This window comes from Citrus clementina, unplaced genomic scaffold (assembly GCF_000493195.1).
Source record: "Citrus clementina cultivar Clemenules unplaced genomic scaffold, Citrus_clementina_v1.0 scaffold_2, whole genome shotgun sequence".
In the NCBI taxonomy this organism is placed as follows: Eukaryota; Viridiplantae; Streptophyta; class Magnoliopsida; order Sapindales; family Rutaceae; genus Citrus; species Citrus x clementina.
In genome coordinates, this window is record NW_006262688.1 from 23,748,330 (window position 1) to 23,772,973 (window position 24,644).

At 34.9% G+C, this 24,644-nt stretch overlaps 5 protein-coding genes and 1 pseudogene across 5 annotated transcripts; 2 read left to right on the plus strand and 4 right to left on the minus strand.

The window, feature by feature from the left end:
* Positions 1 to 818: 818 nt before the first annotated feature.
* On the minus strand, positions 819 to 2,466 carry LOC18051375 (exopolygalacturonase clone GBGA483). Its single transcript, XM_024190874.1, is given in 5 exon segments — positions 819 to 1,257; positions 1,259 to 1,330; positions 1,477 to 1,932; positions 2,042 to 2,353; positions 2,449 to 2,466. Coding segments are annotated over 5 exon segments (1,020 nt in total). The 3' UTR covers positions 819 to 1,095.
* An 845-nt stretch (positions 2,467 to 3,311) lies between these two features.
* LOC18051376 (threonine--tRNA ligase, chloroplastic/mitochondrial 2) lies at positions 3,312 to 7,126 on the minus strand. Its single transcript, XM_024190186.1, has 8 exons — positions 6,770 to 7,126; positions 6,224 to 6,370; positions 5,945 to 6,092; positions 5,346 to 5,599; positions 4,894 to 5,271; positions 4,394 to 4,702; positions 3,896 to 4,096; positions 3,312 to 3,768 (listed from the first exon to the last, which is right to left on the minus strand). The coding sequence occupies exons 1-8, from the start codon at positions 7,076 to 7,078 to the stop codon at positions 3,508 to 3,510; spliced, it is 2,007 nt and encodes a 668-aa protein (XP_024045954.1). The 5' UTR covers positions 7,079 to 7,126; the 3' UTR covers positions 3,312 to 3,507.
* A 3,347-nt stretch (positions 7,127 to 10,473) lies between these two features.
* On the plus strand, positions 10,474 to 14,241 carry LOC18051133 (putative MO25-like protein At5g47540). The gene is made up of 11 exons (XM_006447661.2): positions 10,474 to 10,849; positions 11,267 to 11,428; positions 11,583 to 11,701; positions 11,799 to 11,873; positions 12,159 to 12,252; positions 12,503 to 12,562; positions 13,025 to 13,093; positions 13,461 to 13,559; positions 13,644 to 13,688; positions 13,792 to 13,894; positions 13,982 to 14,241. Exons 1-11 carry the CDS (start codon positions 10,730 to 10,732, stop codon positions 14,098 to 14,100), a joined length of 1,065 nt encoding a protein of 354 aa, XP_006447724.1. The 5' UTR covers positions 10,474 to 10,729; the 3' UTR covers positions 14,101 to 14,241.
* Positions 14,242 to 14,362: 121 nt separating this feature from the next.
* On the minus strand, positions 14,363 to 16,892 carry LOC18051134 (cytochrome b561 and DOMON domain-containing protein At5g35735). Its single transcript, XM_006447662.2, has 3 exons — positions 16,030 to 16,892; positions 15,299 to 15,553; positions 14,363 to 14,921 (listed from the first exon to the last, which is right to left on the minus strand). The coding sequence occupies exons 1-3, from the start codon at positions 16,648 to 16,650 to the stop codon at positions 14,595 to 14,597; spliced, it is 1,203 nt and encodes a 400-aa protein (XP_006447725.1). The 5' UTR covers positions 16,651 to 16,892; the 3' UTR covers positions 14,363 to 14,594.
* Positions 16,893 to 18,913: 2,021 nt separating this feature from the next.
* LOC18051135 lies at positions 18,914 to 20,387 on the minus strand (annotated as a pseudogene).
* Positions 20,388 to 23,318: 2,931 nt separating this feature from the next.
* Positions 23,319 to 24,585, plus strand: LOC18051136 (cytochrome b561 and DOMON domain-containing protein At5g47530). Its single transcript, XM_006447664.2, has one exon. The coding sequence runs from the start codon at positions 23,806 to 23,808 to the stop codon at positions 24,364 to 24,366; it is 561 nt and encodes a 186-aa protein (XP_006447727.1). The 5' UTR covers positions 23,319 to 23,805; the 3' UTR covers positions 24,367 to 24,585.
* The last annotated feature ends 59 nt before the right edge of the window (positions 24,586 to 24,644 follow it).

Here is a 24,644-nt window from a genome sequence, read left to right on the forward strand (position 1 = left end):
CCCAAGCAAATTTTCTTCTGTGATTCAAAGTATCCGAAGGCTCATAAATAGAGAATGGCATGTGTGCATTAGCCACATTTACCGCGAAGCAAACTTTGCAGCGGATTTTCTTGCAAATTTCGCAATGAGGCAACCTCTTGGTTTTCATGTCCTCCACAACCCTCCTAATGGTATTGTTAATTGTTTAACTTATGACATGTACGGGAATGCTTTCCCACGTTTTGTTTCGGTTTAGCCTTGTTTGGCTCCCTTTTATATATAAAAAAAAGTCTTGGTTATAAGTGCAATGTAAAAAGAAAATTAGATTATTCAGGATCACGTGAGAGGTTGTTATCACCTAAAGAGAATATTGTCTCTCTAGCTAAAAATGGGGAACTAATGAGTAAACAGACTGCCAAAAGGTTTGGAGGCAATAAAGGTCTACCATGTCAACAACTATAGGGCTGCTCTCACAGAGCTGCCGGGTTCTCTTACAAATTACATTAATAATGAGCAAAATTATTCTTCAAGTATGCTCCCTCCCAGGGTTTAAATGTTTGTAAGTATAAAAGGACAAGAACATCCTTGGCTAGAGAGGAAAAGTGCCATAAAAAACAACATTAGGTGGCATGGTGATCATAGGAATACCCCAAGCGCACTGCGTATATAGAAAATCATGTTTTCTCTCTAACTAAGCAACAATCATACACTAGAAAAGGTGGGGGCTAAGGCTCGTCTTCAACCTTGAGCTCACTTCATTATTGATGGTTGGCTAATTAACACGAAGGCGTAGTTAACAGAAATGGCGTCGCACTAGCCAAGAATGTGGTATTAACAAAATGGACTAGACTAGTTACAGCTTCAATGAAGTGCCGTAGCAGAGACATTGATATCACATTCTAGATATTTTCAAATAAAGAACTATGTCTCTGTTGTTTCTTGTTTCTGTAACAATACATTGACTCTGCATAAAAAAAAATACAGAATCAAATACACAATTCACCAATCACCATCACTCATTATGCAAGTATGCACGAAGGGACGCTTGGACAGTTTTTTTCTAGCATGAATATGAATAATATCTTGGACTACTACTTGGTCAGCATCTGAGGAAGCTCATGTATTCTTGAAGCAAGCACGCGGAACCACTCTGCCGGAAACTACAGGCCTGACGTTGGTACATTCTGAGAAGGCAGTGCCTTGTGGGGTATATGTCAAGTGAATGTTACCAATATGTACGTTCCTGCATTGTATGCCTGCACTACAAGCAAGCTTCACCTGCTAGATGAGTCACCGATGTTCCACTAATGTTGTTGAAGTTCACGTTGCTGATCCTAACACGAGAGGGTGCCTAGATACAGGATAGAATTTATCAATTCAATAACTTAATATGATTTTTCTCTTAATGCAATTTTAATCAAGGAGTTATTTAAGTATCTTAGCTTTGCATTCACCATAAGGGCAGTATTTTTGGTCTATTAGAATAGGATTGCTAACATTGTCCATGATGATGTCCTCAAAAGTCATTTCTGACGCAACACCACTAGGCGAATCTGGCCAAGTCTTGACTCTAACACCATTCATTGTGTTTTTGAGAGTGCAATTTCTCACTGTAACTCCATTAACGGGTTGCTCATCATGGTATCTCCCAAGGGTATCAACACTGATGCCATGGCCAGGGCCACAGGTCACTTTTTCAATGCTTATTTGTTGGCTTCCATCGCCAAGTGAAACACAATCATCCCCAGTTTTAATGTCTGCATCAGTGATGTGGACCCCGTTTGATCGACCAATGTGGATCCCAGCAGTGTTTAGGCTGTTTGCTGGTGCATTGATGCTAATATGCTGAAGGCTCAAGTTCTTGCAATTCAAAATGTTAATGTGAAACAGCTTGCTGTTAAGTGAAGTTACGTCTTGCATCTTCGAATTGGTGACTGAAGAAAATCTCAAGTTCTGTTTTCAAATAAAAAAACCATAGTCATAACTCATTGCATTAGCATTAACATGAGTTAAAAAAAAAAAAAATCCGGAAGCAATGTGTGTGATAGTGGCAAATACTTACTATTGGTAAAGAACTGCATTTTCCAGTTTTCCGGCAATCATTTTTAGCCCAAGCAGCTGATCCTTGACCGTCAAATGTTCCTCCTCCAGAGACTTGTAACCCATCAATGTCCTGGAAAACGATCCATCCGTCCTGTGAACTGAGCCTTTCTAATTCTACTGGGGCCTTCAGTTTTCCTTCAATATGAAGAGTTATAGGAGATTTGCAGGGTCCTTTGAACGTTACTGAACCAACCATGTAGTTTCCTTTCGAAATTACAACAGTGCTCAGATTTTCAGATGTGCATGCCTCTTTCCAGGCACTTGCAATAGCCTAAAGAAAGAAAAACAATCGGACAAACCAAGAAAACTTATTTGAAATTACTCAGAATTATAGAAATGTTTACACCTTACTATCATCTGAGTTGCCATCGGCCTTTGCTCCATACTTAAAACATAAAAAACTGCACCTTGTGATCGCGCGGCATCTGGTTCAGGTTGTCTGACAACAGTTAAAACCTTTTGAGGCCTCTGCTTCTGAGGCCTGTGCTTCAGGTTTTTGGAAATCCAAATTTGCTCCTTGTGACTCTATGACTAATGTCAGCCAGCACAAAAGCAATGCACCCACTACTTTCATCTTGGAAACTCTTTTTAATCCGTTCGTTTTTTTTTTTTTTTTTTTCAAATAAGGCCTTTTGAGCTTGGATTATCTTTTTTATTAAGACGAGATAATCTCTCAAAAAATGTTCATTTATAGTGAGATTAAGGGAACTTTACACTACAAACCTCCACCTAATTTTAGGTGGCTCAGGGTCAAATATTTGAAGAACCAAAAATGTTGACGGGAGATTCAGCTTTCCTGGAGGACATTAAACTCTAATTAGGGTAAATAATAATAAATACTAAACGTATTTGCTCACTGAGCAATTTTAGCTCGAACGCTCCATTCATTCACCTGGACGTGCAAGCTATTTAAAAGTAAACATTTCAGTCGTTCAGTGAAAGCTTTTTAGACGACTCCACAAAATATGAAAAATTCGAATTAATGCTGGTTTCAAATCAATGCTATATCAGAAAATATCATGTGAACAAAAGGACCCAAACCATGTGAACAAAAGAATCCAAATTTCAGACCGTGTGAACCTACAAAAGAAATGCTTCAACAATCACAGAAAAGGAAAAATGAAAAGGGATATCTTGTTGTTCCGAAATATAAATAAATTTAAATTATGCCGCAATCAAACTTTGACTTGATATAAGCAATTTCTGTTACAACCTCGACAGACATTTTCTTTGATAAACAGATATTTATTTGCTTATTAGGAAAAATAGAAACTAAAATTATTGTACACAGGCTACAACCATAAATTAGAAATATTTAGTTTCTCAAGTAGATAAATTTACGAGTAAAAAAATGTCGCTATCTAATGAAAATCGTATGTATTCAAATCCCTGTAAAAATATCATGTCTAAGAATTTCAAAGAACTTTACATTGTAGTTCTGTTTTCAGTGGCAGACTTGATTCTGCTGATAAAATCATCAACTTTCATGGTCCCAAGCTCTCCACCAAACCTAGATCTGACTGTAACAGTTTGTGCATCAACTTCCTTAGCTCCAACGACTGCCATTAATGGAATTTTCTGTTTCTCTGCATTTCTAATGAGCTTAGGCAGGCGCTCACCATGGCAAATTTCAGCTCGTATACCATTAGTTTTCAGTTTTTTTATCACCTCATTACAGTACTCAAGCTGGATAAATGCATCCAATTAGTTATTTTATAGCAAAGATTATATAAATCTTAAGTCACTTGCAAAACCGTAAATAGATTCATAACAATGGAAATCTGAGGTTCATAACAGAAGTAGCCATGTATACCTGTGTGTCTGTAACTGGTAAAACACGAGCTTGGATTGGAGAAAGCCACAAAGGAAAATCCCCAGCATAATGCTCTATTAGAACTCCAAAGAAACGTTCCAAGGATCCAAGCACTGCTCTGTGGATCATGATGGGACGCTTCTTTTCTGAGTTTGAGTCAACATACACAATGTCAAATCGCTGTGGTAAATTGAAATCAACCTGCTTACATTGAGAAATAAAATGTCACTCAATCAAACAGTTTTGCCATGGAAATAAATGAATGAAATCAATATGCCTTGATATGAATGAATGAAATCGATATGAATTGATATGAAGTTTTTTCAGAATCACTACAGCATAGAGAGAGAGAGAGAGAGAGAGAGACGAGGGCTTGTTACGAATGTAAGGAAACAGGACATGAGCTATAATGCAAATATTATAGCAGACATATTCTTACTTACCCAGTGAGAATCCATGTCAAAATTAGATATGGTATTTAAAGATATTAGGACTTGCCTGTATGGTTGAGCACTGCCACTTCCTTCCAAGAGCATCCTCAATCTTAAGATCAATCTTTGGACCATAAAACGCACCACCACCTTCATCAATTTGGTAATCCCATCCCTTATCATCCAAAGCGTCTCTAAGGGCAGATGTTGCCTTCTCCCATATATCATTACCTCCAACAGCTTTCTCTGGTTTAGTTGAGAGGTTCACTTCATATTTGTTGAAACCAAATTGTAGTAATATCTCTTCTGTAAGATCTAAAACAGCCCTAATTTCATCTTTTATTTGATCCTCTAAACAAAATATGTGAGCATCATCCTGCAAGAGCAAAAAGGGTGAATTTCATTCTGCTTACCTTGATTCAAGAACTATAAATATAGTGAACAATATACTAAAACATGTAGAATCATATACACACAAAGCTACCCTTAGTGTCAGACAAATGATGCAAAATTATAAGGCAAACCATTTCTACCTTGTCTCATAGCTAAGAATGTGTATAAACTTACCTGGGTGAAACCTCTTACACGGAAAAGGCCATGTAAGCTTCCAGACAACTCGTATCTATATACTGTTCCCAGCTCAGCAACCCGGATTGGAAAATCACGATATGACTGAAGCTTCCTCTGGTAAACCAAAATATGGTAAGGGCAATTCATGGGACGGAGCTGATAAAGTTCGTCTTCAATGTTCATCTGATCATACATATTCTCTCTGTAGAAGTCCAGATGACCACTAATCTTCCAGAGGTCCGCCTTGGCCACATGGGGAGTATATAGCAAATCATAACCATGTTCTATATGTGATTTCTTCCAAAAATCCTCAATGATGTGCCGAACAATTGAACCCTTTGGATGCCAAAATACTAAACCTCCACCAGCTTCATCCTTCACAAAATCATATCCGTTATATACAGTTATAGTATGCAATATAGCAATTATCAGTTTTGAAAGAAAGCAACCTGTATTGAAAATAAATCAAGATCTTGGCCAAGGCGCCTGTGATCCCTGCGTTTGGCCTCTTCTTTAAAGTGAAGGTAAGCTTTTAACTGTTCTTCATTCTCCCATGCTGTTCCGTAGATCCTCTGCAGCATTGGTTTTTTCTCATCTCCTCTCCAGTATGCCCCCGCAACAGACTCAAGTTCAACAGCTTTCTTGTTTATTTTACCAGTAGTTTCGACATGAGGTCCAGCACAAAGGTCCCACCATTCCTCACCTTAGGAGAACAAACAAAATTAAAATTTTTGTAAATTTGAATTCCCCTCAAAATCATTCCACTTTATTACCCTGGTCACCTAGGATGGAACACTATATAAACAATAAAAGAGAATCAGCCTGTAGCAGCATTGTTAGAACGACTTTAAACTAGCACAAATATTAACGACTAAGCAAATATGAAACCATAAATCAATATCTATAATCACAACCTAGACTTTACAATGTAGTTCGCATAGAAAAAATTCCAAAATGCAGAACCAAATCACAGAAGAATCTAACAGCTATATTAATGATGGTAATAACAAAATAGAGTAATAAATCTAATAATAGAGCTAGAAAATACCAATATGATAGATAGTGATAGGATCCTCTATGATACTTTCCAAAATCTCCATTTTGTAAGGTTCTTTAATAGCCATTATCCTGCTTTTAGCTTCATCTCTGGAGACTTCTTCTCTCACAAGTGGTAAATTTCGACCAATGATGCGATCCTACAGATGATGTAAGAAATAAATTCTGTACCCTGAAATCATAGGCCAATAAGCATTTTCCCAATCTCATGACCTTCCCCTACACTCGAAATCTACAACAACATTACTACTGAAGGACCAAGTGTACTCACCATCTCTTTCTTGATCCTCTTCAGATCCTTATCAGTCAAAGGCTCCATATCAAAATCATAGTAGAACCCATTTTCTATCCAAGGCCCTATTGTCACTTTTGCATCTGGGTATAGCTTTTGAACAGCCATGGCCATCACATGAGCACACTAGACCAGAAACAACATCACTTAGCCAGAAAAAAAGCAAAATTGAGTACATAAAAATTTTTCAGTTCATACACCAAAAGAAGCTCCTCAAAGTAATTTAAAGAATTCAATGAAATGATAAAAAATTAAATTGCAAGACTAATAAGAGCATTTATGTAGCTTCCCTGCGGCTTAATTTTGAAACACAGCAGATAAAGTAATACCTGAACACTCATTTTACTTGATAGCTAATGCTTATTAAACAGAAACAGCTAAACCCAACAGCTAATGATTTCATTTTACACCAGCTATGGATTAAAAGTAACAACAATTCAACCCCAACAACCAAGCTACAGGATCATATACGATATTAAAATTTCAAATTAAATCTCCTTTTTCTTCACAAATACCAAAACTCACCGTGTGGCGAATTCTCAAGAGCTGCTCATTGGACTCATTAGTGGGAAGCACGACTTTTTCAGTCTCAGAAGTCATCTGGGCCTGCTCCACCTTGCCGTTTTGAGTCACGGATGGTGTCTCAGCTGGCTCAGTGGCCACTGAAGTAGCAGAGACCACCGCCCCATATCTTTGCCTGAACTGGGCTGAGCTCGAAACGAATTGCTTTACAGGCAAGTGAAAAAAGAGTGAGGATGGTGACGGAGGCTTGGAGATGAAGAAAGAAGATGACAAGAGAGAAGCTGTGGCCATTCTCTGGACAATGAACCACATGGTTGCCGGCGCCTCACGGCCTCTTAACCAAACAACAGATGTTGTCTTGCTTTGTTATGTGGATGAGGTCGTTTGTTCTTAATTCGGGTGGGTTTTTTCTACCCGAATTTCATTGAGTTTGGATTCGGCCCATTTTGGGAAATACATTCCCGATCCAATACAGTTGAAATCTTTTTTACAGCCCATAACATTGTATCCGCATTGAAATTTGAAATCTTTCGTGAAGCATATCGCGTAGCTTTATTCGAGTTACAAATAGGGTTGGTAATTGAAGGGCTTGTGCCTGAGCTAAAGTGTAAGGACAAGGGTTTGGGTCAGGTTAACTGCATGCTTGGATTGAACTTGTTTTACTTATTTTTTTAAATTTTTTTTTAAATTGTTGTAAACTTTAAATGAGTTAATAATAATCAAGTTTAGGGATGGCAATAGATTGGATTTGATCTAATATCCACGTGATCCAAATCCAATCAGATCGAATTTATGTCAGTTTAAAATGAATTTGGATCGAATTTGGATATTGATGTGCGGATATAAGACGGATCTTGAGTAAGTCTGGATATATCTTAATATCTAAATCCATATCCATATCCACCCATATGTTTATTGTATTTTATTTATTTTAAAAGTTTCTTAACAATTGTGGAATTATAATGATAATAAATTTTATTCATAGCATATTAGTGGTATTTATCATTCATTTAAATTCTTAAAACTTAAAGGTTAGTTTTGTAAATTTAAAGGTCAGTCAGCCCCAAAGCATGTACATGCAATATTCAAATTGCGAGCCAAGTAATACAGCCTAGCAATTTATTTTATTATATTGACCAAATAATTTTTAAGGAATATAATTATTCATATATTTAGTCAAATATGGTCATAATAAAAATAATAAAGCATTGAATATAAATTATATTTAATTTATATGTCATTATCTAATGTTGTAGGAATGAGACTGGGTGTGCTGTGGATATTATAATGATAAAGAAGACAATAAAATATTAGATTGATCTTACTCCTGCAATTACTTTTGAATGATATTTTATTATTTTTCTTATTTGTTGTTTTGGTATAAAAGTATAAACTACAATATTTATTATATTTTTGAGAAAAATTATATAATTTATTTGTTATCAATACATTTTAACCTTCATTTTTTATTCTAAAAAATTATTACTTTTTATTGCTGAGTTTTAGAATTAATGATGGATCTAGAACATATTTGAATTTTAATTTCTTTTTGGATTTGGAGCATATATAGATATATATATTTTTTAGATTTGGATATGGAACGAAAAATATAGATTCATGACAGATCTGGAGCGGATACGGATTTTGATTTTTATTGTGGATCTGGATCTGGAGTAGGGTAGATCCAACCCATATATGCCCCATTGCTATCCCTAATCAAGTTGTTATAATTAACAATGAATTAAAGAAAATAAATATTTCAAAAATAAAATAATAAATAAATAAAATGAAATAAATAAAAGTTTAGAAATTTATTTTCTTTTTACTGAATTCTCTAATTCATGAATTCTCTAATTCACGAACTCTCTTAATTAATTAATATTTAAAAAAAAGTTTTGTATTACAATTTTAAGTATTTTGATTCATTATTGATATATAAATTAGGAATTAAAGCTTTCTTTTATATTTTTCCAGTATTTTTCATATTTGAATTTATTATTCTAATTTATAAATTTATTTTTTTTTTAATTAGAGGGCTTGGGGGCTCGGGTTTTTTTTTTCCTAAACTATTGTCCAGGCCCTCATGCGAAAGGCCCGAGCCAAAGCCCGTAGGAATGAATAAGACCAGCCCAGTCTTTTTTGCTATTCCTAATTACAAACATAACTTTTCATTACCAAAAAAAAAAAAATGGTCGTTGTTAAGGAAAGAAATAAAATAAAACAAAAATATTTTAAATAATAATCTTCTAAATAAACTCATGGTAGTTATTTATAAATAACAATAATTAAGAATATTAAAATAAAATTTTAGTTATCATTGATTGAACAAACTTGATTTGTGTAATTTGTTTAGCCGTATCAGGATTTATTTCATCAATCAAATAAAAATTGATTCAAATGTGGAACTAAATATGGCATCAAATAAAAATATTCAATAAAATTATACAGCAGTTAAAGAAGTATTAGGATTTAAGAAGAAAGATTTCTCTCTCCAATTTTTCTCTCTGAAAAAATTTCTCAGCAGACTCTCTCTTAAAACATTCATTTCTACTAACTCTCTCTTAAAACATTCATTTCTACTAACTTAAATTATAATATAAAATAGAAAGCCAAAAAAAAAAAAAAGAGAAAAGGCATTATATATAGATTGCATGTGATAAGAAATTATAGAGTAATTGATGTATCGTGGCAGTTTATATCAATTAAGTGTAGGTGTAGCCTCCATTCCGATTGGCTTTTGATATTTTTTTTTTTAAGAGGGATTTTGGATTAAAAAAGAAATATTTTAAAAAAAATCTAATTCCCATGGAGTAAAAGAAAAATTGTTGATAATTGAAGTTGTGCATTTATAAGAAAAACTAAACAAGGAAAATATTTGAATCCAAAAATAAATAAATAAAAAAGCAAAAAGCAAAACTTTCAAATGGTTTACAATATAAAAAGAGAGAGATTATTTAATTTGGTTAAAAAAGATTTTTTTAAAAAGGACGTAAACATAATTTATCTTAATATTTATAAACAAATTATAAATTAGAAATAGTACAAGGTTCCAAATGACATTTACCAATAGAAAACAAATTTTGGTGGACGGTACCCAGGTGGACCCTCTCATCCAGTATGGGTAACCTTCAGGATTTCAGGCATTCATAAAAGAAGAATAAAAAATAAAAAGCAAATATTTTTATTTTTTCAGCTGCAAAAAAAATAAAAAAATTCAGGTATTTTGACTCAATTTTCTACCATTAAATGAGGAAATTCGCCATTGCAAAAAAATATAACAATCAATTTAAAGATATCAAGATCCCGAATTCCAGATTTTAACGATAAGAATTTGAATAGAATTTTCAAAGTTCTGAAAATCTGGTATTTAGGGAAAAAGAACCAAAAAGTGGAATTTTCTTTTATTTTATTCTAAAGAGAAATTTTACCTAAAATAAAATCTTATAATAACACGTGTCAACCAGCCGATTGAGTTAAAATAAATAGTTATTGTCCTCGTTTGTTTATTGACTGTAAACCAACCACAAATACGAACTCATTTGAGGTTAAAACTCAAATTTTGACCGCTGTGTTACGCGCTCTCAAATCAGAAGAAACCGCCTCTGAAATCACGCTGACGTGTCTCCATTCAACAGAGAGTATACTACACGCGCAGAAGGATGAGAGTGGTAAAATAATCCTCTCTATTTATAACCAATCATCATGCTGTATGGGAGCAGCGAGCTTCTGTTGTTGTTTCATGGTTTTTGCATGAAACTGCAATTCTTCTTCTCCATGATCCCATTTTGCGGATTGGGTTCTGAAGTTTCTCCTCTTCTAAAACCCTAATACATAATCCAATCCTGAAGAAGAAATAGAAATAGTTAAAAAAAAAAAAAAGAATTTATTAATTAAAGAGATGAAGAAAAGAAAATAAATTTTAAAAAATTATTGTTTTGGAGGTCTGCATTTTGGAAGAAGAAAATGAAAGGCCTGTTCAAGCCCAAGCCAAAGACGCCCGTCGAGCTCGTCAAACTCACTCGCGAGCTTCTTCTTTACGCCAACCGTACCACCGAGACCCGCGAGAAGAAGCGCGAAGAAAAGGTTCATTTTTATCATTATTTTTAAAAAAATATTTTTTCTTTTTGAAAAAAATTAATGGCTTATGTTTGTAATATTGATATGGTGATCATAAGGAGGGACATGCTTGGAAATTTTTTTTTGTTGGTATTTTCAATTTGTTGTTTTTATTTGGTTTAAAATAAATTGATTTTTCCCCCCTCTTGTTGGTGCAACAAACCTTACGCATGCAATGTAAATGACTGCAAATTTTAGAACTTGCTATAAGTTATTTCTATTGATAAATATTAAAATTTTAAATAAAATACAATGGATTTTTTTTTTTTTGGGCTCCTTTTTCCCTAGAGCTGCTATGGATACTAATGCGAGAAAGTTTTAATTTTGTATTTATTGTTTAACTTATATAGAAAATATGTATTTAGTTTGGAATTTGTGGTACAGATGTCTGAGCTAAGTAAACTATTATTGGAGATGAGGACAGTTCTTTTTGGCTCTGATCAGTCGGAGCCAAATGCAGATGCTTGTGAACAATTGACCCGTGAATTCTTCAAAGAAGATACTCTCCGTCTTCTCATAGCTTCTCTTCCAAAATTAGCAATGGGGGTAAGCTCTAAATGAACTAATCGGGATGGTTTTATATCTAATCTCCTATTAACAATTCACTGATTGATGTCTAAAGTCAATCTATTTCTCTAATTAGTATCATGTGGGTTTTTTGTGGTTTGATGTCATGATCATGAGCATTTTTCGCTTGCAGCCTCGACGAGATGCGACTCATGTGGTTGCAAATTTGCAGAGGCAAAGGGTTGACACAAAGTTGATTGCCTGTACGTATTTAGAAGCAAACTTCGATATTATGGATACTTTGATTCTTGAGTAAGTTTTCTTCCTTTAAGTATGTTCAATGAATAGTGTTATATTGCTCATGAGACATAGGATTTTGGATGAGTAATTTACAGTTTTTCTTCATCAGTTATGAAGATGGGGATGTTGCTTTGACTTACGGTGCTATTGCAAGGGAGTGCATTCGTCATCAAAGTGTTGCAAGGTAAGCAACTTAGTTCAGTTTGAGTTGTTAAATGTTATCTTAACCAGTATTGAAAATCTTTCTTGAATGAATATTTCACAAACCATAAGTTAATCAACAGGAATTCGATTCTTTTATGATTGTTGGAAAATGATTCTTGGTCTAGTGTACACTATTCACGCTCTTGTCTACGAATGTTAATGCTCATTTGATGAGCTACTGAAGGTTAAGGACTTGCTAGACACGGACTTATTCCTTGTCACTTGTCGACATTTTGTTGTTAATTAAATTTGTTTGATTTGACAGATATGTGCTGGAATCTGAGCATATGAAGAAGTTCTTCAGCTTCCTACAGATTCCAAATTTTGACATAGCCTCAGATGCCCAAGCAACTTTTAAAGTTAGTAGCACTGACTTAAAACAACTTTATTCTTAGTATTCTTTTTCAAACTCAATTCTTTAAGACAGATATAATTTTTTTTAATTTTCTTTTGTACTTTATATGAAAGTATAGGAGAGAACAATGTACTTTCCTGAACCTTTATGAACTGTTCATATCATGCTTATGCTATGCTTTTTTTTTTTTTTACCCTCCTATTTTGATACAACTACTACAAGCATGAATTCTGATAGCACGAAGATTTACACAGGAGCTTTTGACAAGGCATAAATCAACTGTTGCTGAATTTTTGTCTAAGAATTATGACTGGGTAAGCATTGGAGTAATTGTCTATTTCTGTTGTGTTATGCTGATGTTCATCTTTGGTGATAACTAATTCTGGTAATAAATGCATATTGGGCTGATGATTGTACAATTTTTTTATTTTTTAATAAATGATTATTACATTCCATTTTAGCATGTTGATTCAAAATTCAACAATTCCTGAGGCCATGGTTGAGTGACAGATATCTTCATGCTATTCATATCTGGAAATTGATCTCGTAAATATCATTCATGATTGATTGATCCATGGGAACTTTATGCTAAAGTTTGCATTTCTTTAGGACTTGTTGCTGGCACAGCAATGGCCCCTACTCGCTTTCAAGTTTCTTGCTAGAGAAAGAACTTAGATTTTTAGATGACTCAAAAGTCTCGAACACTGCCCCTTTTGGTACTTGTTAGAGATTCCTGATCTTTATCTGAAGCCTTTTAATTTGTTTTTTGGTTCCAGTTTTTTCAAGAATACAATTCACAATTGCTGGAATCTTCTAGTTATATCACCAAGCGGCACGCTGTCAAGGTATAGAACAACAATGCTCTGTCTTTGATAAAAGGAACTACTTACCTCTAAAAGTTTCCATTGACAACATCACATTTAGTTGTTCAATCATTTTAGGTGTTCTAATCAGCATGCATTTGTTTTCTTTGTAGCAGAAGAATCCCATCATGAACTCTGCAGTTTTGCATTTTGTTTCGAATGTCAATATGGAATGTTTCACCTCACTGATTCATTTCTCTTTTTTATCAAAAAAAAATGAAAAAGAAAACATTTCTCTTTAAATTTTAACCACCTCAATCTATCAGCCCAAACCAAAAGGAATCAATTAATTTATAAAAAGAAAACATTTGTAGTACTAATTTTGCTGACATTCTACTATACGTCTTAGCTGCTGGGAGATATTTTGCTAGATCGTTCAAATTCTGCTGTTATGGTTAAGTATGTGAGCTCATTGGATAACATGAGGATCCTTATGAATCTTCTGAGGGTATTATCTCTCTCTCCCTGTTTGTTTTGGGATGATTTTTGTGCAATTTTTTCATTATAAGTCATCCAGTTCACCAATTTGCAGGACTCGAACAAAAATATACAGTTTGAAAGCTTTCATGTCTTCAAGGTATAGTACATAACCGTGACCTATCTGGATATTGCAAAATGCAAAATATTGCCTTTGATCTAATGTGGAGAAACTTTCATTCTCTCCTTTTTATTATTGATAGCTGTTCGTTGCAAATCAAAATAAACCTCCCGAGATCATCAGTGTCCTGATTGCAAATAGGAGCAAGTTACTCCGTTTCTTTAGTGACTTCAATATTGATAAAGGTAGATGACATTTGTTTACGAATATGAAATTCTTAGAACTTTTTCCTTTGAATTGTGATTGTGTTACTAAATTATGTTTTGCTACAGTGAACGAACAATTCGAAGCAGACAAATCACTGGTTATCAGAGAGATTGCTACTTTGGATCTAAATGAGACCCCATCCACCTATGGGGATGACGATGATGGCGAGACTAGTCCAAGTTAATTCTTATATGCTTATTTATTTTGTCCATTATTGTATAATACCTAAATGCTTTTTTTTTTCAGTGTATGTTTAGGAAAGTGTAAAAGAATACGGGCATAATTTTTCTGTGTAAATAAAGTTCATAGACCGCATTGGATTTGATATGGATTGCCAGAGCTTTTCCAAACAACTGCTTCAGGATATGCTGTTGTTATTTGTCAATGTTTATAAAAAACTAGACATTTTCTTAACATTCACATCAAGTTTTACTGGGATATAATAATAGTCAAGAAGAAACAAGAAGAAAGTAAATTTAAACGCTGTCCATAAGTGTGTATACATAAAAAAAAATTACAACCTAGCTATGCCAAAATATAGCAGTCTCCTCACAAATATCTAAGTATGAGTAACAACACAACAAAAAATAAAATACTCTCGCCGATGACATATAGGACTGAAAAGAATAAATGGTATAACACAATAGCAGAAATCCTAGAAAGTATAGTATACACAAACTAAGCCCCCTGCTGTGTTCTGGCACCATAGCCATTGGCTCCGTTAGCTCCATTAATGCTGTGATGGTGTTTCACAGAATTGCCATTTTTCCTCTTTAAAACAATAACCCAAGTTATGGCTTCCAACAGAGCAGCAACAGCGCCCAGGAATATGAGAATGCCAATGTATGCCCTCTTCCATTTCTTTTCAGGATCCAAGATATCGAAGCCTTCAAAGATGTTGATAATGCTCAGGACTATGACACTGTAACCCAGGCTCCAGTGATAGATGTTCCAATATAGTCTGTATTTGTGATCAGGTTTTGGCCTCAAAAGCATTGCAAACATCTGCATATCAAGCAGGCAAAATTGTCACAAAACTATATTGACAGAAGCCTTGAGGCAGAGGTAACTTGACATTCCTAGCAAGTATTAGGCTATTTGGGCAAATGGGTAAATTACTCTGCCCAAAACAGAGTTGGTGAAGAAAAGTTGATGATTCTAGAATGTGCACATAGATCTTGACTTTGGCACAATAATTGTTGAATGTTTTTTTTATGCTTCGCCTCATAAATATTAAAGTTGACCAGCACAAATAATTGACCGAGATTCACGTTGTCCAATTGTCAAGTTTCAACAACATATAAATAATTCAACAACGATAATGAGAAGACAAGTTAGGTAATGATTACGAGAGCGGGGAAAAAGAAAGAAAGAATAGTTACCTGAAGTGTTCCAATGGCAAAGAGGGCAATGCCAATGTTCCTGTGTTTATTATACTTAATTCCAGGACTATCATTTCCAAGCTTGATACCAGTTCCCCATCCTGCAACGCCAACAATATAGCCAGAAGCTTGGCAAGCAACATGGAGATAAAACCATGCTGGATTTGCAGTCTTGAACACCTTAAGGTACCTAGCTATCATGGCTCCCATTGGCATGAGAACTCCCCAACTCACTGCGTTTAGTACTCCATGAGTCTGCAAAATCAATGCAATCACATTTAAAACCCAATCTAGGAATAGATATGTAGCCAATACGGTTATCAAGATTGAGCTTGCTTAATAGAAAGATGCCGATCTACTTGCTTCGCTGTGTGTGTATACATAGATAGATGGAAAGATAGATAGATATATACATATTTTTTTTTCAACCATGGGATAGATTTCCCATTTCTAGAAAAGCACAAATACATCAAAACTACTAGTCAAGATATTAGAATGAAAAACCGTATTTGTCTCAAGCCAGCTGCCTGCATGAAGTTTTCAAACCTAATTGAAATTTCAAAATTATGCAGCACATGCCAATCATAAAAATCCGACCAACCCTATAAGTTGAGATGAAGATGATATTGATGGTGATGAACATATGTAAATGAATATGTATAAGAATTAAGGGCTCTGTACATGTAACCAGTGAATTGATCAATTGAAATATGTTTGAATCCAGCACTTACATTCCTCCTCCTTCTCCTGGAGTCGGAGCTTCCACCACCTGCTGTGGTCTGTCCGGTTCTAAAATCAATGGTACCAACTGATCTTGCATTATCACCGCTCATGGCATGGGCGCCAGGAGTATCACCGTTCATTGGACCTTCTTGCCAAACTTGGTTAGTTGACAACAAATTGTTAGTAAGCTGCAAAGTTGCAAAAATAGTCCATTGATTTCCCTCAAGAGTGGCTGAAATATTTGGCACTTGGAAGCTCAAACTACCCGGTTGCAGCGTCGGCGAGCCAGAACCAATAGGAGTAGTATAAGCCACGGGACGCCCAGTTGAGTTTTGAAAGGCCACAAGACACTGTGAGCCTGCCATTCTTTGGCCTGATGGGTTCAGTGCCCATGCCACCCATCGGGATGAGCTCGTGGTCGTGTGCCGGAAGGCGAGATCGACGGTGTTTGTTGACTGATCATAATTCCAGTGGAGAAATGAATTCAGCACGGGAAGATCTGTGCATGTACTGTATACTTTGTTGTTGTTGAAAGCCTGGCGTCCGCAAGTTTGTTGTGCATATGATGAAGCAAAAAGAGCAGCAACGAAACTAAAGAACAAAGCACATGCTATAGCTTTGTTCACCATGTTGATCTAGAGGAAGCAGATCAAATCCTTGAAATGAAAACAAGTTCCCGAAAGCACTGGAAGTGTTTTCCCAAGGCAAAATGTTTCCAAATGAAGAGTCTGCGGTTTGTGTAACACAGATGTTAGAATTTATAGAAGTTATATTTCTTTTTTCTTTTTTCTTTTATGGGTTCAAAAGGCTTTGTCATTGTTGACTTATTCCTCTAACAACTCTGTAATGGAAGCATGCAAGAAAGTCCAGATGATGGGTGAATCTTTTTCCAAGTCTTTGTTTAGTTATTTTTCTTAACTTTTGAAAGATCAAGCTGAGTCTCCATTTTCCAACTCTTCTCTTTGTTCACACTTGCTTTTTTTTATTTATAATTTTTTCTTTTTCTTGGTCATCAATCAAATTTCCAAAAAAAAATTGGTCTGTATTCCCATGACCACCTGCACACACGTCATGATAAGAAGAAGGTTGGCATAATTGGTGAACGCATGTACGAAATTTTCAACTAACAATACACCTAATTTAATTCTGAAATTTGGAAATTTATTTGGTACAACTAAAGAATAAGATATTGCCCTGATTAAAAATATTGTTACGTGAATTGCTAGCATATGATTTTTAAAATTCAATAGTGTGACATGTCACGTAAGTAAATATGTTTTGTATTTTTCTTCAGTCATAGTTACCTTTTGACCAGAACTCTAGACAGAATTATTGTATAGTTTCTTAAATTCATCTTGATGCATAATCGTGCTGCCTAAATTCTTCATTGACCGAAGCTTTGGTCTCACTATTTTTTGACCAAGCTATAAAATAGTATTCACTAGTTATCAAATGAAGGATGAAATTAAAAAGAAAAAAGAAATGGTATAAATTTAAAAAATGTGAGAACGTGTCTTCCTCAGGCCCTCAGCCGGGTCAATATTGCTCACTCGAGGAGTTAGTTTTTTTTAAGAAAAGAATTTTGAAAAAGAATTTATTTTTAAGTTATTTCTTCTTGTCTTCTCTTTTTTGGTTTAAGGTATGGAAAATTTTTTGGGGAAAATTTTGAGAAATAATCGGACCCAGTAATTTTTTTTACCTTTTCTTAATTTTTTTATGCCTCTTGAGGAATATAAGATAAATTGAATTTGCATTTTCTCTTTATGTGAGATTATCAAATCTATATTTAGCGTGAAAGAAAAGTAAATAATTAAAGAATATGGGAGAGCCCTTCCAATAACTGTGCATTTTTTTTCTTTTTTACATTGAGATTACAATAAGATTATAATTCATATTTCATGAGATTTATACTGATATTTATTATTAGACTATTACTGAGATTAGTTTTCATTATTACTATTGATATTTACAATCAAACTATTATTGGTACTAATTTACATTAAATCTGTCCAAATTTTTTACCTTACTAATATTCGAGAGACATCTATTTCATTCACATTTTATAAAGAGGAAACTACCTCTATTTAAGTATACAAAATAATTAAGAAAAGAATTAACCTTCACAACGCATTTGTAGGCGCTCTAACTACAGACCCCACATTGTGGGGGTAGAAGCTCTGAGCAAGATCAAGTGACTGACAATAATTCTGCGATAAAATTGATGATACCAAAGTGGCTTTTCAATACACTTTCTCTCGTCTTTGATGATGATACCAAAGTGGCTGTAATTTGATGATGATTACAAATTTTTTACTTTCATTAATATTCGAAGACATCTACTTTATTTATATTTCGTAAGGGAGGAAATTACATCTATTTAACTCTGTAATATAATTAAGGAAAGAATTATCCTCCACAATGTATTTGTGAGGGGTTTAACTGAGTCCCCCGCATTATGCGGGTAGCAGCTCTGACCAAGGGCAAGTGACTTTCAATAACTCTGCATTAAAATTAATAGTTGGAAACTAGAATACCGTAGAGATAATTTTCCATTTGTATAAAATATTCCATAGTTTATGTTCAAATGACTAATTTACCCAAGTAATCTTGTGTTTTAACCATCACAATTTCAAGAAGGGAATATTTTAGTATAGGGTCACTGGGTCGGGGACGCAGTTGATATAAATCGACATAGTATATCCTAATTTGGTAATTTCATTTAAAAAAGCACCACATATGCTGCAATACAAAACTTGTAGATGTGAAAGCATTTTCACTTTTCACTAAGAATTTAAGAAGCCAAGCGAAACTCAAACTAAAATTCAGGCTTAAAGGAGTTACCATCACCAAAACTTAATCCAAGCTCTAAATTAAAGAATGAGGAGGAAGAAATTTACTGAAAAGAATGAAATACAAATACACTTTGACAACGGTGTCTTGCATCTTTATTTGCAGTGAAGAATTTCAATCTCCAGCAACACTCCTCTCCTCACAAACTGAAACTTCTATTACAATTTACACATTAAACTACACCTCTGGCTCTAGCCGTACTGTCCTGGCAGCATGACCATTTGCTTCATTTACTCCATTGGTTCTCTGATTTTGCTTCTCTTCATTTGCCTTCTTCCTCTTTACAACAATTGTCCATGTAATTGCTTCCAAAGCAGCTGAGATGATGCCCGATGATATGGCAGTGACAATGTATGCATGCCACCATTGAATCTCAGGATCCAAAAGGCTTAAACCCTTCAACACATTAAACACACTCGTAACAATTATAGCATAGCCAAACAGCCCAATGGTAGACATTCCAATACAGTCTGTACTTGTGATCTGGCTTTGGCCTCAAAAGCAATGCAAACACCTGCAAATAATATAAGAAGCTTAGCAAACAAGTAAATAACTGAATATGCTAAACGAAAAGTGAGTTATTAGTATCCACCTGAACTGTCGCAAGGAAGAATAGGGCAATGCCAATGTTTCTATGTATATAATCGCGATTCAGTGAACTAATTCCGCTGCTAAGATCGATGCCAGTTGCCCATCCTGCAACACCAATGATGTAGGCCGAAACTTGGCAAGCAACATGAAGGTAAAACCATGCTGGGTTTCCAAACCTGAACACTTTAAGGTATCTGGCCATCATAGCCCCCATTGGCATTAGAATGCTTCAACTCAACGCATTTAGAACCCCATGAACCTTAAAAATTGGTGAAACTTGCAGCTTAAGCAAGGCATGCGAAATGTAATCATCATCAAATAAAAATTCAAAAACTCTGTCAATCAAGCACTCACATTTCTTTTCCTTTGTCTGGAGTCGAAATCTCCGGCATTTGATGCAATCTGTCCTGTCCGAAAATCAATGGTTCCAACTGATCTCGCGCTGTCTCCAGTAATAGGATGCCTGCTGCCAGGAATGTTTCCATTCATTGGACCTTCCTGTCAAACTTGGTTGGTTGATAACAAATCACTATAGAGATGCAAACTGGCAAAAATAGTCCACTCATTTCCCACCAAAGTGGCTGTAATGTTTGTAACTCTAAAGCTCAAAGAACCCTCTTGCAGCGTGGGTGTCCCAGAACCAATGGGAGAGGTATAAGCACGAATGGCTTCGGTTGAATTCCGAAATGCCACGTGACACTTTGAGCCAGCCATTCTTTGGCCGGAAGGGTTCAGGGCCCATGCTACCCATTGAGATGATGGGGTGCTGCGGCGGAAAGCAAGATCAACAACGTTTGTTGATGGATCATAAGTCCAGTGGAGAAATGAACTCAATAATACAGGTTTGTTGTGCAAGTGACGATGATGCAACAAAAAGGGTAGCTAAAACCCAAGCGGTAAAAACTGATATAAAATATTTATCCATAGTGGTCATCAATTTCTTGATATTTTAATTGTGAACTGGTGCTTGTGTTTTGGACTTTAAAAAAAAAAAAAAAATTATGTTTGTTTTATATGAGGAATTCTAGAACATATCAAAGAATACATCAGAGCTACAGCAAAGTTGAGAAAGTAAAATGGGAGTGGTCAAGAAGAGTGGTTTGAAGAGTTTGAGGAGTTGACTGTATAGACAAATTATAAAGTGAGGTGCTTTGTAAATAATTAAATTCAGCAAAATGATCAAATTTTTTTTTTTTTTTTAATAATTCAGACTTTAGCATGTGTTGATGCTCCGTGTCCACTACGAAATTGATTATTCTGCAGCTTGGAAGGAAACTGCTTCTATACATTTGTTTAATAAAATAAACGAAACTGATTTACATTCTGTGAGTCTACACATTTGTTTAATAAAATTACAGGTTCGGTTTCAAACTAATTTCAATTTTTTTTCTTGCAAAGTGTTATTATAATTAATATTATGGACAAAACTATCTTGCCCTGATTGTGCCTTACCCCAGTTATATTCTGAAAATAATAATGATTATGGGTTTCCGAAGTTCAACATATAAACCCTAATTTAAAATTTATTTTCTGTCTCTTCTTGTCCACTCCCCTCCTGCTCTCCAAATTTTTTTTTTTTTGGCTCTTTTTCAATCTCGTTTCTTATTTCTTCTCATTCTCCATCTTTTTCTAAAAGGAAGAGTGGGAGAAAAATTGTACCATAGATGTAGTGATAAATTCATAATTACTTTATATAAAATAAATTGATGTGGTATAAAAAGATTAGTTATATAAAATCATGATAGCCCATAATTTATGGGTTTATATAATTAAAAAAATAATTATTAGTATTTTTCATGTCATTCTAATCAACATGCAAATTTTATACAAAAATGATTCTAACTCTATCTCCATTGCAAATGCAATGGTGGGAATAGAATCTTCCTTTGACCGAAACCTTTTACGTATGAAAACGACGTTGCATCGGATCCAGTGGGGTCCATCTCTTGCCGTGTCTGCTCTGCCATCTTAAACTCAACCACACGCATAAGTCATAAAAAAAAAAACAAGAAGCAAACTCAAACCACACGTCCTCCTCCCACAACAAAAGGTCCACCCATGTTTCTTCTCGAAAAATCTCTTTTATCTTTCTCAAATATGGCCAAAAAAAAAAAAAAAAAAAGTTTCAATATTTACTGATTTAATAGAAGGCAATTATGCCCATCACTACAAATCTACCGTATTCATTCAATAATATTATTGGGAGGGAATATACATTCCTTCCAGGAATATTCAAAGCTGGAAAAAGTCAATTATGAGGCCTGATTTCATGGGGATCCGGCATATATTAAAGAATTATAAATTGGTATAAAATACCTACCCCTATAAAAAGATTTTTCTTTTCTTTTCTTTTTTTCTACTATGCATGCAACAAGCCAACCATCCGTCTTGTTTACTGGGAAAATATGTAACATCGTCGTACTTACCGGTTTAGTTAAAAGTCAAGACGACCAATGGCAATGAACGATCCCTTCTTTCACAAACAACACGGTTTCATCTTCATGCTAGCAGGGCTTGACCTTCATCACCCCATTTTCCTTCCTTAAAAGCACTGATCAGATGGGCAATCGATTATTAAATTTGATTGCATGCAATGATGAAGCAAAGAAAACTGACGGTGCTGATTGAAAGTATGTTGACAGACTGACCCCTTCTTCAAAAAGGGTTTTTAAAAGTAATCATTTAGCAGTATCAAGATTTGAGACGGCATCAGGCCACAAATTAATTAATTTCACTTCTCAAAAGATCCCCCCCCACTCGGCCAATCTATATTAGGACCAAATGGCAGGTTGCCAAACTCTAATTATGTTAATTTCGCTTGTGGTGGCGGCTTTAATTATGTTATAGCCCGGATTAAGTTTAAATGTAGTTGTGATTTGGCTACTTAACAACAAACCTGAATTCTCTCTCATTCGCCACTTTAGACACTTTTGTTGTAGAAACCATTTTTTGTTTAAATTAATTCCACTTAATATTATTTATCTTAAAAGCACACACACACACCGAGAACAAAAATAAGATCCGTCCGTCAACTTTCCCCGAATTTAGACAATAAAATTTTACTGTCAAGAGCTTTTCTACATTTCTCTTACTCTCCATTAAATCTTCAGAACCTACTACAAAGCCAAAACACCAAGTGACCAAGTCCAAAATTTTAAGTTTGTGCATCTGTTTAGGGCACGAGCAGTCTTCGTAGACCTTTCATTGTCTAAACCAACCATTATAAAAAGTACAATGCTTTCTCTGCAATACATGGAGTACAGAATAGTCTTCAAAACTTATTAGAAAGATTCAAACATACCCACCAAATTTCTCTGAACCTATAACTATAAGCCACCTAAACTGAAGGACAGAAACATTTGACTTAATACTTTCCATATGATACAAGAAAGATAATCAATCACTTAGATAATACACGTTAATCCTATTATGTCGTTTAATCACGCTAAAAGAAAACGTGTTCCAGAGGGAATCAATAAATTCCTTGTCAAATAAGAAAAGTTTCTGTTTCTTTTATTGGGTAAAATATCTCTCTTTTCTTTTTTCTTTTTTCTTTTTTTCTGGGGAAAACTAATGGCTTTACTGACGATATTCTGGGATGGTTCAAACCAAGAGACAACACATGCTTCAGCAGCTTTTAAACCTCCATAATTTCTTCTTCAACTAGTGTTTATTAGTTGGTTCATCTGCTGATGACTACTTCCTAAACTCTAACCAGTCACTTATATAAAGTTAGAATAGAAGTTGTTAGTCAGTAGGAGAAAAACAGAACCAAACAAATCATCATGAACCAAAAAAATTGGGGAAAACTTTCATGACTAATCTATCATGAACCAGGAAATAAAAAATGGAGAAACTTTTGTGACTAATCTATCACGATCCATTCAGCCAATAATACGATTGCAGTAATCTGGAGTGGCAGCCATCACTTCTCTATAAAAAGCCCCATTATTACTCTCTAATTTACAGACGATTGAATTCACACTCCTAAAAATCATCCCTTCAAAATTAAGCCTGAATCAAAAAAAGATAGAATCCACTTAGAAATACTCTACCGCTCTCCATTGTCACCCTCTGCTCAACTACTCATTTTCTAACTTTTTAAATCTAACAGTTTCATTTATATAGGCCCAAAAGCCCAAGCTTCGAGTGCAACCAGGCTCAGTTTGCAGATTCTGGGAACATTGTGAAAATTCAGGTTCTCGACAAGGAACTCTTAACGCTTCTGCTCTGTTTCATTCTGTAAACATCAGTTTTGACCTTTCATTGCCCCACAAAATCTTCAAATCGTTCAAATATCTCCATACATAGGCATCAGTAACCCTTCATATATCCAGTATTAAATGGAAGTAACCTCAGAAACTATCTTCACAATCAGCATTATTCTATCTTTATTCCTCGTTTCCTCAGCTCAAAGCTGCAAAAACTATACCTTTGCAAGTAAACAAGTCTTCACTTCTTGCAGTGAACTTCCTGTGCTACAGGCCAATCTCCACTGGAACTACATTCCAGAAACAAAAAGTGTTCATATAGCATACAGAGCCAACCAAACACCTACAGAATGGGTAGCATGGGCAATCAACCCAACTGGAACAGGCATGGTTGGGTCACAAGCTATAGTTGCTTTCAGATATTCTAATGGGACAGTGGCTGTTTATACCACACCAATAGACAGCTACAACCCTTTAATGCAACCTGGAAATTTAAGCTTTCCGGTTTCCAATGTATCTGCCACATATACCAACAACGAGATGACGATATTCGCTGTTGTAGGTCCGTTAGTTAATGGAACTACTTTCAATCATGCCTGGCAAGCAGGTCCAGTTTCAAATGAAAATCCTCAGATTCATTCAACCTCAGGGCCGAATGTCGAATCAACGGGCACATTGGATTTGTTGTCATAGGAACAAACCTGTGAGAAAAATGTTTAGAATGTGTCCAAACTTGCCTCCCTATGTCCCAAATCCTTTACATTCACGCATGAGTTCAGTTATTACTCTTGTAATTGTTGTGTCATCATTGTAATCATTATGCATCATCATTGCCACTCACCAGAATGATTAAGTGGTTGTTTAAGTAAGCCTTGCAGATACCAGAACAGCTACAGCAATATTTTGTTCACTGTATTCTCCAAATGGCGGAGAGATAAATTGCAGACATGTTTGGCCTTAAAATACAAAAG

Excerpts from the sequence above, each read along its gene's own strand:
- LOC18051133 (XM_006447661.2), top strand. The coding sequence starts at position 10,730 with ATGAAAGGCCTGTTCAAGCCCAAGCCAAAGACGCCCGTCGAGCTCGTC. Across the intron at positions 10,850-11,266 it reads AGAAGAAGCGCGAAGAAAAG|ATGTCTGAGCTAAGTAAACT; the intron begins GTTCATTTTTAT and ends TTTGTGGTACAG. Across the intron at positions 12,563-13,024 it reads TGTCTAAGAATTATGACTGG|TTTTTTCAAGAATACAATTC; the intron begins GTAAGCATTGGA and ends TTTTGGTTCCAG.
- LOC18051376 (XM_024190186.1), bottom strand. The coding sequence starts at position 7,078 with ATGTGGTTCATTGTCCAGAGAATGGCCACAGCTTCTCTCTTGTCATCT. Across the intron at positions 5,272-5,345 it reads TTGATTTATTTTCAATACAG|GATGAAGCTGGTGGAGGTTT; the intron begins GTTGCTTTCTTT and ends GATTTTGTGAAG. Across the intron at positions 4,703-4,893 it reads GTGTAAGAGGTTTCACCCAG|GATGATGCTCACATATTTTG; the intron begins GTAAGTTTATAC and ends TTGCTCTTGCAG.
- LOC18051134 (XM_006447662.2), bottom strand. The coding sequence starts at position 16,650 with ATGGTGAACAAAGCTATAGCATGTGCTTTGTTCTTTAGTTTCGTTGCT. Across the intron at positions 15,554-16,029 it reads CCAGGAGAAGGAGGAGGAAT|ACTCATGGAGTACTAAACGC; the intron begins GTAAGTGCTGGA and ends TTGATTTTGCAG. Across the intron at positions 14,922-15,298 it reads TTGCCATTGGAACACTTCAG|ATGTTTGCAATGCTTTTGAG; the intron begins GTAACTATTCTT and ends CTTGATATGCAG.
- LOC18051136 (XM_006447664.2), top strand. The coding sequence starts at position 23,806 with ATGGAAGTAACCTCAGAAACTATCTTCACAATCAGCATTATTCTATCT.